Source organism: Salmo salar, chromosome 01 (genome assembly GCF_965601325.2).
Source record: "Salmo salar chromosome 01, fSalSal1, whole genome shotgun sequence".
NCBI lineage: Eukaryota > Metazoa > Chordata > Actinopteri > Salmoniformes > Salmonidae > Salmo > Salmo salar.
The window spans coordinates 82,708,331-82,725,488 of record NC_138291.1 but is presented as its reverse complement, the minus strand read 5'-3'; the positions used below and the strand labels follow the sequence as shown (position 1 = coordinate 82,725,488).

General features: G+C 43.2%; 1 protein-coding gene across 1 annotated transcript in view; it reads right to left on the bottom strand.

The window, feature by feature from the left end:
* Nucleotides 1–2,615: 2,615 nt before the first annotated feature.
* slc9a3r1 (SLC9A3 regulator 1) overlaps nucleotides 2,616–17,158 on the bottom strand; it is a 46,229-nt gene continuing 31,686 nt past the window's right edge. Inside the window, 5 exon segments of the mRNA NM_001141752.1 lie at nucleotides 2,616–3,929; nucleotides 4,508–4,606; nucleotides 5,511–5,554; nucleotides 6,151–6,304; nucleotides 7,855–8,025. Coding sequence (NP_001135224.1) covers nucleotides 3,783–3,929; nucleotides 4,508–4,606; nucleotides 5,511–5,554; nucleotides 6,151–6,304; nucleotides 7,855–8,025 — 615 coding nt within the window. The 3' untranslated portion in view covers nucleotides 2,616–3,782.

Genomic DNA, 17,158 nt, shown 5'->3' with positions numbered 1-17,158 from the left:
TGAGGCCCATTTTTTAAGGTATCTGTGACCAACAGATGCATATCTGAATTCCCAGTCATATGAAATCCATAGATTAGGGCATAATTTATTTCAATTGACTGATTTCCTCATTAACTGTAACTCAGTAAATCTTTGAAATCGTATGTTGTGTTTATATTTTTGTTCAGTAATATAAACTGCTCAAAAAAATAAAGGGAACACTTGAACAACACAATGTAACTCCAAGTCAATCACACTTCTGTGAAATCAAACTGTCCACTTAGGAAGCAACACTGATTGACAATAAATTTCACATGCTGTTGTGCAAATGGAATAGACAACTGGTGGAAATTATAGGCAATTAGCAAGACACCCCCAATAAAGGAGTGGTTCTGCAGGTGGGGACCACAGACCACTTCTCAGTTCCTATGCTTCCTGGCTGATGTTTTGGTCACTTTTGAATGCTGGCGGTGCTTTCACTCTAGTGGTAGCATGAGACGGAGTCTACAACCCACACAAGTGTCTCAGGTAGTGCAGCTCATCCAGGATGGCACATCAATGCGAGCTGTGGCAAGAAGGTTTGCTGTGTCTGTCAGCGTAGTGTCCAGAGCATGGCGGCGCTACCAGGAGACAGGCCAGTACATCGGGAGACGTGGAGGAGGTCAACAACCCAGCAGCAGGACCGCTACCTCCGCCTTTGTGCAAGAAGGAGTAGGAGAAGCACTGCCAGAGCCCTGCAAAATGACCTCCAGCAGGCCACAAATGTGCATGTGTCTGCTCAAACAGTCAGAAACAGACTCCATGAGGGTGGTATGAGGGCCCGACGTCCACAGGGGGGGTTGTGCTTACAGCCCAACACCATGCAGGACGTTTGGCATTTGCCAGAGAACACCAAGATTGGCAAATTCGTCACTGGCGCCCTGTGCTCTTCACAGATGAAAGCAGGTTCACACTGAGCACATGACAGAGTCTGGAGACGCCGTGGAGAACGTTCCGCTGCCTGCAACATCCTCCAGCATGACCGGTTTGGCGGTGGGTCAGTCATGGTGTGGGGTGGCATTTCTTTGGGGGGCCGCACAGCCCTCAATGTACTCGCCAGAGGTAGCCTGACTGCCATTAGGTACCGAGATGAGATCCTCAGACCCCTTGTGAGACCATATGCTGGTGCGGTTGGCCCTGGGTTCCTCCTAATGCAAGACAATGCTAGACCTCATGTGGCTGGAGTGTGTCAGCAGTTCCTGCAAGAGGAAGGCATTGATGCTATGGACTGGCCCGCCCGTTCCCCAGACCTGAATCCAATTGAGCACATCTGGGACATCATGTCTCGGTCCATCCATCAACGCCACGTTGCACCACAGACTGTCCAGGAGTTGGCGGATGCTTTAGTCCAGGTCTGGGAGGAGATCCCTCAGGAGACCATCCGCCACCTCATCAGGAGCATGCCCAGGCGTTGTAGGGAGGTCATACAGGCACGTGGAGGCCACACACACTACTGAGCCTCATTTTGACTTGTTTTAAGGTCATTACATCAAAGTTGGATCAGCCTGTAGTGTGGTTTTCCACTTTAATTTTGAGTGTGACTCCAAATCCAGACCTCCATGGGTTGATAAATTGGATTTCCATTGATTATTTTTGTGTGATTTTGTCAGCACATTCAACTATGTCAAGAAAAAAGTATTTAATAAGATTATTTATTTCATTCAGATCTAGGATGTGTTGTTTAAGTGTTCCCTTTAATTTTTTTGCAGGTCTGGAGATTCAAGCAGCTCGGCTTTGTTTGATGGCCTGTGACCATCCATCTTCCTCTTGATCACATTCCAGAGGTTTTCAATGGGGTTCAGGTCTGGAGATTGGGCTGGCCCTGACAGGGTCTTGATCTGGTGGTCCTCCATCCACACCTGGATTGACCTGGCTGTGTGGCATGGAGCATTGTCCTGCTGGAAAAAAACAATCCTTTTGCAGTGGTCTCTGAATTTTTTCCAGAGTTGTGTGTAGGTGTGCACACACACACACACACACAGAAATTACATATTGGTTTCCTTACCCTGTAAAACAGTCTATGGACAAGGTAAGACAATCCATGATTAAAGTCATCTTCACCTGGCCACTGTCTATAAATGCTAATTTATGTAATTTGGGTGAATGATTACTCAATCTTAGGGCTGAAGCGATAAAAATGTAAAAAGTTACTTTCTGATTGAGCTTATCTATGCTGCGTTTACCGTGAATGGAGTCTGCACTAACGTGGAAATATTGCCGTTACATTTCAATCACGCTATACTGCTGAACTTCTGCGATACGGATTGAATAGAGCCCTAAAACCTTTTACTGTACATAACCTTAACTACAACTACAACAACAACGACGCTTTACTAACAGGAATTGTAAGAACTGTAAAGTGTGCCCTTTTTTATTTTAGGCTTCATTCTAATGTCAGAACATTGTTCTAGAGCACTAGCTATTGACTTGCTGATTGGTCTGTGTTTGTGATGCACGCCCACCTGCTTAATCATCAGTTTACTGTTTAAACCATTAAAAAGGAGAATCTAAAACAGTTGTTTTCCTTTCTGAGATCCCACAGAGAACGCATGGTGAGACACACAAAAAGGGTTAAAGAAAACAGACAAAAAGACATGTTTGATACCAAATTTATAACTGTTATCCTCATCAATACAACTCAGCCCTTCTACCAGTGTACAAAAGCCTTCACACCCAGTAGCTCTCCAGGACCAGAGTTGGAGTTGATCCCTGGTCTATACTATAGCGCCTAGTGGCGCCCTGGACCAGAGCTAACTGACACAGTGTCAACCAAGAGTCTATTCAGAAAAAGAAAGAAATCCTCAGTTTGTTTAAGACATAATTCACTGTACAAATCTAATGAAAGAAACATGAACAATTATATTTTCATGTCATTCTTTAAAACGTTGAAAATGTTGAATCATGATACAAATATAAACTATTTAGGATTTTACAATGGGTGTGATTGAACACTGGTTTGGACAGGTTGTTAAGTCAGGAATGTTTCAACTTTACACAAAGATAGAATGGTTAACTTTGGATTCAAAAATCTACAACCACATATGACCATGTCACATTTAGAACAGAATTTAATGTATTCAATTCCCCATCTAAGAATTGACATGACAAAATCTTCAAATAGACAGGGTAGTAAACATCACACCAAAGTAAACCAGTGGTCAGCATTAGAACGATACAATTCCTGAACAAATTCAGTAATATTTGCCAAACAGATGTGTAGACCACTTAGGTGATAAATGCTTAGACAATGGTCTTGTATTGCTAAGAATTCAACAGATTGTCTGTCGTTCATCTTGTCAGAAGTACTAAAGCATGAAAGTCTCTGTAAATAAGATTGAAGATGAATCAGTCATCCACAAAGCGCCATCAGTTCCAGCTTGCTATTGGCTAGCTCATGATTTTATAAGGAAGTATTGCGACCATCAACCAACCAGATTGCAGATTAAAAGACTGACAACACACCTTGACACTTTCTAGCAATGTTTATTCCTTTATCATTTTCCCTGCATCCCATAATCTCTTATTTTGTCATCATCTTACTCTACTAGAGGTCAACTGTACATTGTTTTTCCAGCTTCTAATTGTTAATTACATTGTTTCTTATTCAGGAGTGGTGTTTAAAAAAAAAAGGTGGAAAACCCCTAAATTATCACATGATGAAAATCATGAAATCACAACCAATAACACTTTCACGTGTGTGTGTGTGTGCGCGCACGTTTGGAGAGAGCAAAAGGGAGACAAAAAGGAGGAAGGAAATATGTGGTTTATAGGTTACTGAAGAGTTCATTCCTCTTGCGCCAGTCCATGGCAGGGACTTTCTTGGCTGAACGTTTCTGGTGAGCCCTCTCCTTGGCCTGAGCTAGAGACATGCTGAGGGCTAGGCCTGCATCAGACTCCTTAGCCGGAACCACCTGGATTTGTACGTGCAAGCAAACACACACACACACACACCCACCCACAGAGAGAGAGAGACACAGAGTTACTCATTAGATATTCCACTGACAAAAATGTTCACCGCTGGGGGCAGCAGTAGCCTAGTGGTTAGAGCGTTGGGCCAGTAACCGAAAGGTTGCTAGATCGAATCCCTGAGCTGACAAGGTAAAAATCTGTTGTTCTGCCCCTGAACAAGGCAGTTAACCCACTGTTCCTAGGCCGTCATTGTAAATAAGAATTTGTTCTTAACTGACTTGCCTAGTTAAATAAAGGTTAAATTAAAATAAATAACACAGTCTTGTATAACTACCCTTGTGGGGACACGATTCAGTCCCATTCAAAATCCTATTTTCCTTAACTGTAACCCTAAACCTAGCTCCTAACCCTAAACTTAACATTAATTCTAACCTTTACCATAAACCCCCTACAAATAGAATTTTACCTTGTAGGGACTAACAAAATGTCCCCAGTTGGCTAAATGTTTGTTTACTTCTGGTCTCTTACAAGTATAGTTAAACACGTACACACACACACACACACACACGTACACACACACCTCTGGTGGAGGGGTGCTGGCAGTGGCTGTTGGTAGAGAGCCAGTGGAGGAAGCGCTGGATGTAGATGAACTGACGGACACCTTAGGCTTTACCCCAACCTGTAGAGATAGAGGGACACACATTAGAAACACCTTATAGTTCACCTGCATCACACACACCAGATAAACACACCTATGAAACACACATTCCAGTACATTGAAATCACACCAATCACCAGCGGCCACAAGGGGTCAGGATTCACCATGCAGTGCCCTACTCACAGCAACCTGTGATTCAATCAACTGGTTCTGACAACAACACTGATCACTGTGTGCAGTCTTATTTGCTGCTGAATATTGACTTTACCAGCACTTGCTCAGAACCATTGAGATGTGCTGTGTGCTTTTGTTCTCTACTCTCAGCTTTATAGCTCTGAGTCAGTGTGAGTGGGAGTGAGCAAGATGGCTAATTATCTGACTAGCTCTCGTCCATCTCATCTCATTAACAGAATTACCAGTAGGCTTCAGGAATTATAGAGGCTCGCAATCCCATGCTCCCTCAGGGCTGGGCAGAGAGCACACTGGCTCACTATATCCACCACTCTGATTGACAGTTACCATGGCGACAGGGCCAGCCACGATGTCATCGCTACCAATCCCCTATGCTTGTTCCCAGGTGTCATGGCTGCTTTGTCCCAAATGGCACCCTATTACCTATAAAGTAATAGTGTGCTTTTAATCAGAGACAAAATGGGCTCTGGTCAAAAGTAGTGCCCTTTTTAGGGGATAGAGTACCATTAGTGTCCCTACATTAAGCCCGTCTGCTTTCAATGAGGAATGATTATAGTGGATGATCCTACTGACATCACACACCCATCTTATCTAGCCAAAGACTTATTTAGGTTTCTGATTTACCAATTAAATAATTAAAGCTCTGAAATATGTGAGTGTTTGGGAAAGAGAGAGTGAGCGAGACAGACAAGGCGAGCGGATTTGCCTCCACACCACACACAGTCCTCCTCACCTCCTCTTCTGCTTCTCCATCCGACACAGGTTCAGGAAGAGGTCCTAGAGGAAACAGTGGGACAATATTTTGTTTTGTTGACATTGTTAATAAGGAATGGGGACACAAACGGCAGATAAACACCTTATTTGGAACCCCAGTCCTCCCTTCACGCCTGTGCTGTATGAGGTCAGAGGTATTGTTGACTAATCGGACTAATAAATACTGTGGAAATTAGATATCTGAATAAAGGGTTTGACTCCTCTGTCCCGGATATTTAGAGCCCTTTGCTTCCTCCACACCACAGCTGTCACTGTGGACACGGTTGCAATGACTTCATCTTTAAAGAGAAGGCTATTGGCTTGTTCTAGTTCTGATGCCAGCCAGCTAGTCCTCCACCCAAACTTCAGTTTAATCATTAACTTCAACAAGGCTGCTCTGTCTGTGCGAGCATATATATATATATATATATCTCTGTGTCTGTCACTGCGTGCCTGTGTGTGTGTGCGTACATACGCGTCCGAGTCTGTCTGTGTATATATATCTGCCTGCCTGCCTGCCTGCGTGTCCGTCCGTCCGTCCGTCCATCTGCCCGCCCCCGCGTATCACCGCCTGTGTGTCTGTCTTGTTTTCCAATGGAATAGTGTTTATGTGTGTGTACCTGTGAGGTGGGCCTCAGTAGGAATGATGTTGCAGCTGTTGAAGAAAGCCTCTGCCTCATGATCCACCACCAGTAGACTGGTCTCATCTCCCCCAGCCTTAATGGCTGCTACCACCTCACTGTGCTGCATCCCTACTACTGACATACTGTTAACCTAGGGGTGGGGGAGAGAAGAGGAAACAATGTTGTTATTACAGTACAGCTGTCCAGTACATCCACAACAATAACAGAGAGAACAGTGAGACAATAGACTTGATGTGAATGCAGCCATGCTGTGGGTGGTGTAGTGGATAGGGACTATAACACATAGTCCAGTCCTCCCAAGGAGGTTTAAACTGAACTAAATGGTTCGCTGTAGGAACTAAGCACTGCCACAAGACGGAGGACTGCCTGTCGAACTCCAGCGGGAGAAAAGTCAAGAGGTGGGAATACCATCTGGAATCTCTCACAGACTCCCACACTTTGATCAAACAACAGAGCCATTATACACCCTCTCCCTGATCCCATTCCTCCGTGTGTGTGTGTGTATATATTACCATACCTAAGAATGGTAGCTCACAAACATGTCCCTGGTTAGTATAAAGCATTAGATGTAAGCCTTGACCTTTGTTACACACCGTTTGAAGTCAGTGTAACTGGAGCGTAATGCAGGTCAGAGACACTGTTATTGAATTAACTGGTAGTACTACAACATGAGGACCAAGAGCCCCAAAAACAGAATAAAAGGTCAAGGACAAAAGACAGTGTGTGAAGGGAAACAAACACCACAGGCCTTGTATAACCCTCTCTCCCTTACTTTCCCTCTATTTCTACCTCACACACACTTCCCAGTAGTGCATTGCCTAATCCCGGTACTGATCGCCATTACTGAGAGACTGAAAAAAACAGCTTCCATTTCCAGGCCATCAGACTGTTAAATAGTCACCACTAGCCGGCCTCTGCCCAGTACCCTGCCCTGAACTTATTCACCGTCACTAGCTGGTGACCCTCCGGTTACTCAAACCTGCACCTTAGAAAGTGCTGCCCTATAGACATAGAACACTGGTCACTTTAATAATGTTTACATACTGTATTCTCGTCAAAGCTCATCCTAGATAACTACTGCTGTACACACACACACCTTTCTATTGATATACGGTCCATACACAACATTAAATATTCCGGACTATGACATTGCTCATTCTTATATTTCTTCATTTTTATTTTTGGGGGGAGGGGGGATTTCTGTGTATTGTGTGGTATTACTGCACTGTTGGAGTGAGAAACATAAGCATTTCGCTGCACCGGTTTTAACATCTGCAAAATTTGTGACCAATAAAATGAGATTTTGATTTGACCACTGCCACTGATGTAATGGGATTACAACACACATTCCTCCTCCAGCACATGCCACGTTCCCACCTGTCAGGCAAAACACACACCCCTAAACTGTCTGATTATCACATCAATGCCTACTGTCTGTACAACAGATCAGACAAAGACATCATGTTTGTAAAGTTTATAAGGGTGGACAGACCGTACCAGAAGAGTATCGCCCAGCATTCCTAATCTGGCCTAGAGATGGGGATAAGAGGACTCCTGCTAAGTAGTTGGGTTTATAAAAACGTCATGTACAGATTCGCTGTTTGTGTTGGAGTCCACACACTTTTGTGTGTGTGTGTGTGTGTGTGTGTGTGTAAAGGAACATGTACAGTAAAGACGTACCTGTAATATCTTGTCCTGGGGTTTGAGGCCAGCCTTGTCAGCAGGAGAGTCCTCGTCCACAGCCCTGATGTACTGGCCTGGTTTAGACTTCTCACTGTGCAGGTTGAAGCCATAGCCCGTCGCACCCTTCTTCAGCAAGCACAGACGAGGACGCAGCTCTGCCTTCGATTCCTGCGGACAGACAGAGAAAACAGATCGAGTTAAGCACACAGATCGATGAGCGAGAGAGAATGTCTAGTTCAGCACGTCTACGCTGTTACACGGAGAGAGCAGATCTCGTTACACGGAGAGAGCAGATCTCGCCACTCAGAGGCGGATCCCATCTCGCCACTCAGAGGCGGATCCCATCTCGCCACTCAGAGGCGGATCCCATCTCGCCACTCAGAGGCGGATCCCATCTCGCCACTCAGAGGCGGATCCCATCTCGCCACTCAGAGGCGGATCCCATCTCGCCACTCAGAGGCGTATTCCTCTACAAATAGATTGTGATTAGCAAAGATAAAAAATAAGCACCCAACAACTCCAAATGATAAAGCAACAGTTGACATGAAATGGAGATATTAAAATCAGGTTAGAATACCATTAGTGTGACAAATATCCAGAGACAGTGTTGTAGCATTGAGCAACCATCCAAAGACCAAGAAGCAAAGTTTGTGTTCTCAATGTATTAAAGAACAGAGGGAACATTCCATGACAGGTTTACGCCACAGAGAGGGATCTGGGAAAAGGAAAATGTCACCCTGTGTTTTATTAGTGGAAATGTGGAACAGAGACGGCTAGCAAGGAAAATAGACATTAACAATATTGGACCAACTGCTGTTAGTAGTTACTGACCAAGCAAGCATAGTGCAGTTTTACTCAATGAATACTATAGTTGCTCCAAGCTATATACTTGCTTCTACATACTATCAAATCTAATTTTATTTGTCACATACGCCCAACACAACAGGTTATTTGTCACATACGCCCAAAACACCTTACCGTGAAATGCTTACTTACAAGCCCTTAACCAACAATGCAGTTAAGAAAAGAGTTGAGAAAATAGTTACTAAATTAACTAAACGTTTTTTTTTTTTTTAAGTAACAATAAAAGAGGCAGGGGGTACAGATTAGTCAAGGTAATATGTAAGGTTGAATGTCAGAAGTTTACATACACCTTAGGCAAATACATTTAAACTCAGTTTCACAATTCCTGACATTTAATCCTAGTAAAAATTCCCTGTTTTAGGTCAGTTAGGATCACCACTTTATTTTAAGAATGTGAAATGTCAGAATAATAGTAGAGAGAATGATTTATTTCAGCTTTTATTTCTTTCATCACATTCCCAGTGGGTCAGAAGTTTACATACACTCAATTAGTATTTGGTAGCATTGCCTTAAAATTGTTTAACTTGGGTCAAACGTGTCAGGTAGCCTTCCACAAGCTTCCCACAATAAGTTGGGTGAATTTTGGCCCATTCCTCCTGACAGAGCTGGTGTAACTGAGTCAGGTTTGTAGGCCTCCTTGCTTGCACACGCCTTTTCTGTTCTGCCCACAAATGTTCTACAGGATTGAGGTCAGGGCTTTGTGATGACCACTCCAATACCTTGACTTTGCTGTCCTTAAGCCATTTTGCCACAACTTTGGAAGTATGCTTGGGGTCATTGTCATTTGGAAGACCCTTTTGCAACCAAGCTTTAACTTCCTGACTGATGTCTTGAGATGTTGCTTCAATATATCCACATAATTTTCCTATCTAATGATGCCATCTATTTTGTGAAGTGCACCAGTCCCTCCTGCAGCAAAGCACCCCCACAACATGATGCTGCCACCCCGTGCTTCACGGTTGGGATGGTAGTCTTCAGCTTGCAAGCGTCCCCCCTTTTCCTTCAAACATAACGATGGTCATTATGGCCAAACAGGTCTAATTTGTTTCATTAGACCAGAGGACATTTCTCCAAAAAGTACGATCTTTGTCCCCATGTGCAGTTGCAAACCGTAGTCTGGCTATTTTGTGGCGGTTTTGGAGCAGTGGCTTCTTCCTTGCTGAGCGGCCTTTCAGGTTATGTCAATATAGGACTCTTTTTACTGTGGATATAGGTACTTTTGTACCCGTTTCCCCCAGCATCTTCACAAGGTCCCCTGCTGTTGTTCTGGAATCGATTTGCACTTTTCGCACCAAAGTACGTTTATCTCTAGGATGAACCAGACTTGGAGATCTACCATTTTTCTGAGGTCGTAGTTGATTTCTTCTGATTTTCCCATGATGTCAAGCAAAGAGGCACTGAGTTTGAATGTAGGCCTTGAAATACATCCACAGGTACACCTCCAATTGACTCAAATGATGTCAATTAGCCTATCAGAAGCTTATAAAGCCATGACATTTCCTGGAATTTTCCAAGCCTTTTAAAGGAACAGTCAACTGACCCACTGGAATTGTGATGCAGTGAATTATAAGTGAAATAATCTGTCTGTAAACAATTGTTGGAAAAATTGCTTGTGTCATGCACAAAGTAGATGTCCTAACCGACTTTCCAAAACCATAGTTTGTTAACAAGAAATGTGTGGAGTGGTTGAAAAACGAGTTTTAATGACTTCAACCTAAGTGTATGTAAACTTTCGACTTCAACTGTAGATGGGGGCAAAGTGACCATGCATAGATAATAAACCGCAAGTAGCAGCAGTGGGGGGGGTTCAATGCAAATAGTCCAGGTAGCCATTTGATTAGCACTGTACATCTATATGTATACACAGTAGGATAATATTGTATCTAAGAGAAGTTCACTGACTCCTGGTTGTCATTGTAAACAAGATTATGTTTTTTAATTCATCTGAAATGAAAGGTTACTTTTAAGAATTAAAAGCTGAACAGTGTGTGACTTGATGTTGTGCGAGAGCTGTGTGGGTGCATGTGTACATACAGTACTGCATGTACGTTAAACTCTGTCTCACGTGAGTGACAAGGCTTCCAGGAGTGACTAGCTGAGCACTGACTGATGTTTAGTATAACGGGCTAATCCAGGAGTGGCCTTCACGCTGGGTTAAGCATTTAATCCATCTGGAGACAGGCTAACAGCTACATAGGAGATTCTACTGTGTAGCAGCAGGATGGGAATGAGGTCAGCAATACCAGGGCCAGAGAGAGGTTGGAAATCTAACCTCCATGTTGGCACCAATCAAACCCTCTCTATGGCAAACATTCTCATTTAGAACCAGACTACAATACAGTTCATCTTTGACCTTTTGGTGCCAATATGGCATCCATTAGATTTCTAAATCTCAAACAAAGTTTGCCGAATTCTTTAAATATATATGCCTAAACATTAAATGGGATTAGCAAGGGAAGACAGGTAGTCAGATATAGAGGACAAAACGTTGTGAAACAAAAACACCCTGGTTATTAGCGACATCTTAGAGGATGCTGTAATAATGATAAATCCCATTTCAGTCTTACCAAAAGAACAGATAATGGAAAGTTGGAGACATTTTATGACCGGAGGATATATAAGCAATAGTGGAGAACATCATGAGCCCTAATAAAAATGAAGTGTCCCTCCTCCCATTTCCTGATAAAGAGGGTTGTTCCAGAGATTACAGCTGTGTTATTGTTAGTCACCTGTTAATGATTCTCTGTTACCAACAGAGCAACCTTTGCATCCTGATCGGCCACCATGTTGGGTGTCTCCCTGCTGAGGAATACTTGTAGAACATAAAGTCAGGATATATGAAATGGAGACAGTTTGCCTGGGATGAATATGGAAGGTCATTATGTAATGTTTTATTGATTCACACATGGCTTCATAATCATTGACTGTTGAGAAAAACCAACATGGGCAAAATGACAGCTTCAGTACTGAATGAGAAATTATTAGAACTCACAATAGAATGGGTGGAGGCCTGGAAAATCTCATATCCCAGACTGTCATTTCAACAGCAATGATGTCAAACAAACAAGATTTTGAATGTGGGGGAGACACAGTTTGCTGGTTTACACACAGTACACAAAACGCAGAAGAAAGCACCGAGAGCCATCTAAAATCTCTTAGCAGCATGGTTTCTGGAAAGGTGTTTGAAATGGACACCTGAAGGTAATGTGAGCTCTTTAATCCAGTTACAACCACCACCACCACTATAGAGAGAATCAGCCCAAGACACACAGCAGGAGAGCAAAGACACAACAGGCATGTTCACACTGAACCTTAGCCCTAGGCTAAGAGCATCCTTAGAGCCTCAATGTGAAACAGATCAAGAACAATGCCTCAAACTCACTGTCCAATCAAAAGCGGCACTTTCACTTCATTTACATTTGCTCTTGATGCCTGTAATGCTTTCTGCATGTTTGATAAGTAAATTCATACTATAAATCGCTCCTCCATTTCCTAGTTTGCCTAATTTCAGTTTGTGACAAAACATGCAATGTATAGTGTAGAGAATCATTGTATCATCTAAACCGCTGTGTTGTACAGTACCTATTCAATAACCAAAAATAATATATTTTCAGCTGTTTGAAGCTGGTGTACAAAACTGAAAGTCAGACAAAACTAAATTTAAAACGGGAAGCATAGAAATACCACACATAGAACAGATCTACCACTTCTTAGACTTGCTTTCATTGAGAATGACAGAGCTATAACACACACATACATATATACATATGTGAATTTCGTCAAGAAGCCCAAAAAGTTACAAATAGCAGCTTTAATCCTTCCATTTGAGGACAAAAACCAAAATACTTTAATCTGTGCAAAAACATTGGTTGCTATGCTTTAAAAAAATGGTTCCTATGCAGGCTGAGTAACTAATCTCACTTACCCAACTTAAGCAACAATATACAGCTGGAAGGGCAGCAAAGGCTCAGTGTTCCTCTGTTTTCATAGCTTTTCTATAGAAATGTAATTGGATATATCCATGAAAATAATATTGTTGCTTGATTTCACCTATATCAGAAAATTGTTTCCAATGTTCACAACATTATCTTTACAGGGGCGTGATCAAATTTCAAAAGTGAAACAGTAGCCATGATTCTATTAACTTTTTGTAGACATTTAGACAGTTTGCATAGAAAACAGATGTGACAGTTGCCTGTTGCGGTGCATTTCCATTTTAGAAACTTCTGTTGATAAAAACAGATGGAGGTAATGACGTCACACCTAAAAATGTTTACTTCTCCACAAAAACCTACAGTGTCAAATAGAAATGAAGAAGTTGAAGTGTTTACATTACCCATTTTAGGCCAATTGCGCATTAATACATTGGCGATAGCCTGTATGCCCTCCCACCAATCTGTTTCATGTCTCAGGTAGTCCGTGAAAGCCAACATGGATAGAATGCAAGAATGAACAAATATTTGCCAGATTTGAATAATTCTCATGTGCCAACATATTGCCACGGGCCATGGTGAAATTTGTACTCCTGTAGATCTGAAATAACTAAAAAAGGTGAAACTTGCATCCAGCCAACCAGAAAATCTAAACAATTCAGCCATTCTTGAAAGTCAGGACATAGATCCTGCAAAGAAACATCATTTTTATAAACTCAGCAAAAAATGAAAACGTCCCTTTTTCAGGACCCGGTCTTTCAAAGATAATTAGTAAAAATCCAAATAACTTCACAGATCTTCATTGTAAAGGGTTTAAACAGTTTCCCATGCTTGTTCAATGAACCATAAACAATTAATGAACATGCACCTGTGGAACGGACGTTAAGACACTAACAGCTTACAGACGGTAGGCAATTAAGGTCACAGTTATGACAACTTAGCACACTAAAGAGGCCTTTCTACTGACTCTGAAAAACACCAAAAGAAAGATGCCCAGGGTCCCTGCTCATCTGCGTGAACATGCCTTAGGCATGCTGCAAGGAGGCATGAGGACTGCAGATGTGGCCAGGGCAATAAATTGCAATGTCTGTACTGTGAGACGCCTAAGACAGCGCTACAGGGAGACAGGATGGACAGCTGATCATCCTCACAGTGGCAGACCACGTGTAAGACCTGCACAGGATCGGTACATCCGAACATCACACCTGCGGGACAGGTACAGGATGGCAACAACTGCCCGAGTTACACCAGGAACACACAATCGCTCCATCAGTGCTCAGATTGTCCGCAATAGGCTGAGAGAGGCTGGACTGAGGGCTTGTAGGCCTGTTGTAAGGCAGGTCCTCACCAGACATCACCGGCAACAACGTCGCCTATGGGCATAAACCCATCGTCGCTGGACCAGACAGGAATGGCAAAAAGTGCTCCTCACCTACGAGTCATGGTTTTGTCTCACCAGGGGTGATGGTCGGATTTGCATTTATCGTCGAAGGAATGAGCGTTACACCGAGGCCTGTACTCTGGAGCGGGAGGGTCCGTCATGGTCTGGGGTGGTGTGTCACAGCATCATTGGACTGAGCTTGTTGTCATTGCAGGCAATCTCAAAGTTGTGCGTTACAGGGAAGACCTCCTCCTCCCTCATGTGGTACCCTTCCTGCAGGCTCATCCTGACATGACCCTCCAGCATGACAATGCCACCAGCCATACTGCTCGTTCTGTGCGTGATTTCCTGCAAGACAGGAATGTCAGTGTTCTGCCATGGCTTGCAGATGCCTTGGTGGAAGAGTGGGGTAGCATCTCACAACAACAACTGGCAAATCGCATGCAGTCCATGAGGAGGAGATAAACTGCAGTACTTAATGCAGCTGGTGGCCACACCAGATACTGACTTACTTTTGATTTTGACCCCCCCCCCCCCCTTTGATCAGGGACACATTATTCAATTTCTGTTAGTTACATGTCTGTGGAACTTGTTTGTTTATGTCTCAGTTGTTGAATCTTATGTTCATACAAATATTTACACGTTAAGTTCGTTGAAAATAAACGCAGTTGAGAGTAGAGGTCGACCGATTAATCGGAATGGCCGATTAAATAGGGCCGATTTCACGTTTTCATGACAAATCGGTAATCGGTATTTTTGGCAACCGATTTGCCGATTTTTTTTAAATAAAAAAAATACAATAAAAATGTACAAATATTTTTTAACTAGGCAAGTCAGTTAAGAACACATTCTTATTTTCAATGACGGCCTAGGAACGGTGGGTTAACTGCCTTGTTCAGGGGCAGAACGACAGATTTTTACCTTGTCAGCTCAGGGATTCAATCTTGCAACCTTACGGTTAACTAGTCCAACGCTCTAACCACCTGCTTTACATTGCACTCCACGAGGAGCCTGCCTGTTACGCGAATGCAGTAAGAAGCCAAGGTTGCTAGCTAGCATTAAACTTATCTTATAAAAAACAATCAATCAATCATAATCACTAGTTAACTACACATGGTTGATGATATTACTAGTTTATCTAGTCTGTCCTGCGTTGCATATAATCGATGCGGTGTGCATTCACGAAAATGGACTGTCGTTGCGCCAACTTGTACCTAACCATAAACGTCAATGTCTTTCTTAAAATCAATACACAAGTATAGATTTTTAAACCTGCATATTTAGTTAATATTGCCTGCTAACATGAATTTCTTTTAACTAGGGAAAATGTGTCACCTCTGCAACAGAGTCAGGGTATATGCAGCAGTTTGGGCCGCCTGGCTCGTTGCGAACTGTGTGAATACTATTTCTTCCTAACAAAGACAGCCAACTTCGCCAAACGGGGGATGATTTCCATCTGTTTCCGGTCACAACTTGCAGACTTGTTTACGCTGCTGTGCGTTTTTGTTGCCGATCTTACTTTGATACCTGACGGTTTTTTACTTTTTCATTAGCGTATATTTTTACTTTTTCCCCTCACTCAACTTTTTTTCATTCAACTTTTTCACCCCGGAGGTTTTATCTGGACATGGTTCGTCAGGACTTCAAACAGCCGAAGCTAAGTAACATTAACATGATGCCTTCTAATTGCAGTCGTTGTACTTATAATATACAGGAGAACGATCGCCTTACGGCAAGGATAGCTGTGCTGTAAGCCCAGCTTCAGACGCGATCGTTAGGCAAGGGTAATTTCAGTGTAGGAAAGGATGAAACAGCGTCTGTGCCACCAGTAAGTACAGATAGTAACGTTAGTATAAACCCCCTCGCACGGTCCCCGCAGCCGGACATCTTTCTCATGGCTTCTGGAGGGAAACGCTGTAGGAATGCTCAACCGGTGTCGCTTATTCAGCCGACAGAAACTTTCAACCGGTTCTCCCCATTAAGCGAGTCGGAGGCCGAGACTTCTCTGGTCTCTACTCCTCCCGTTGTGGGGTCTGAGACGCCGACGGCTCCCACCATTAGCTCTGACAAATTGAAAACCCTAGTCATTGGCGACTCCATTACCCGCAGTATTAGACTTAAAACTAATCATCCAGCGATCATACACCGTTTACCAGGGGGCAGGGCTACCGACGTTAAGGCTAATCTAAAGACGGTGCTGGCTAAAGCTAAAACTGGCGAGTGTAGAGAGTATAGAGATATTGTTATCCACGTCGGCACCAACGATGTTAGGATGAAACAGTCAGAGGTCACCAAGCGCAACATAGCTTCAGCGTGTAAATCAGCTAGAAAGATGTGTCGGCATCGATTAATTGTCTCTGGCCCCCTCCCAGTTAGGGGGAGTGATGAGCTCTACAGCAGAGTCTCACAACTCAATCGCTGGTTGAAAACTGTTTTCCGGAGGGGTGCTCTCATCTTATCTACGAACATAGACAGGGCTCTAACTCCTCTAGCTCCACAATGAAATAGGGTGCAGGCCAGGCAGCAGGCTGTTAGCCAGCCTGCCAGCTTAGTGGAGTCTGCCACTAGCACAGTCAGCGTAGTCAGCTCAGCTTTCCCCATTGAGACCGTGTCTGTGCCTCGATCTAGGTTGGGCAAAATTAAAAATGGCGGTGTTCGCTTTAGCAATCTCACTAGTATAAAGACCTCCTCCATTCCTGCCATTATTGAAAGAGATTGTGATACCTCACATCTCAAAATTGGGTTACTTAATGTTAGATCCCTCACTTCCAAGGCAGTTATAGTCAATGAACTAATCACTGATAATAATCTTGATGTGATTGGCCTGACTGAAACATGGCTTAAGCCTGATGAATTTACTGTGTTAAATGAGGCCTCACCCCCTGGTTACATTAGTGACCATACCCCCCGTGCATCCGGCAAAGGCGGAGGTGTTGCTAACATTTACGATAGCAAATTTCAATTTACAAAAAAAAAAAACAACGACGTTTTCGTCTTTTGAGCTTCTAGTCATGAAATCTATGCAGCCTACTCACTCACTTTTTATAGCTACTGTTTATAGGCCTCCTGGGCCATATGCAGTGTTCCTCACTGAGTTCCCTGAATTCCTATCGGATCTTGTAGT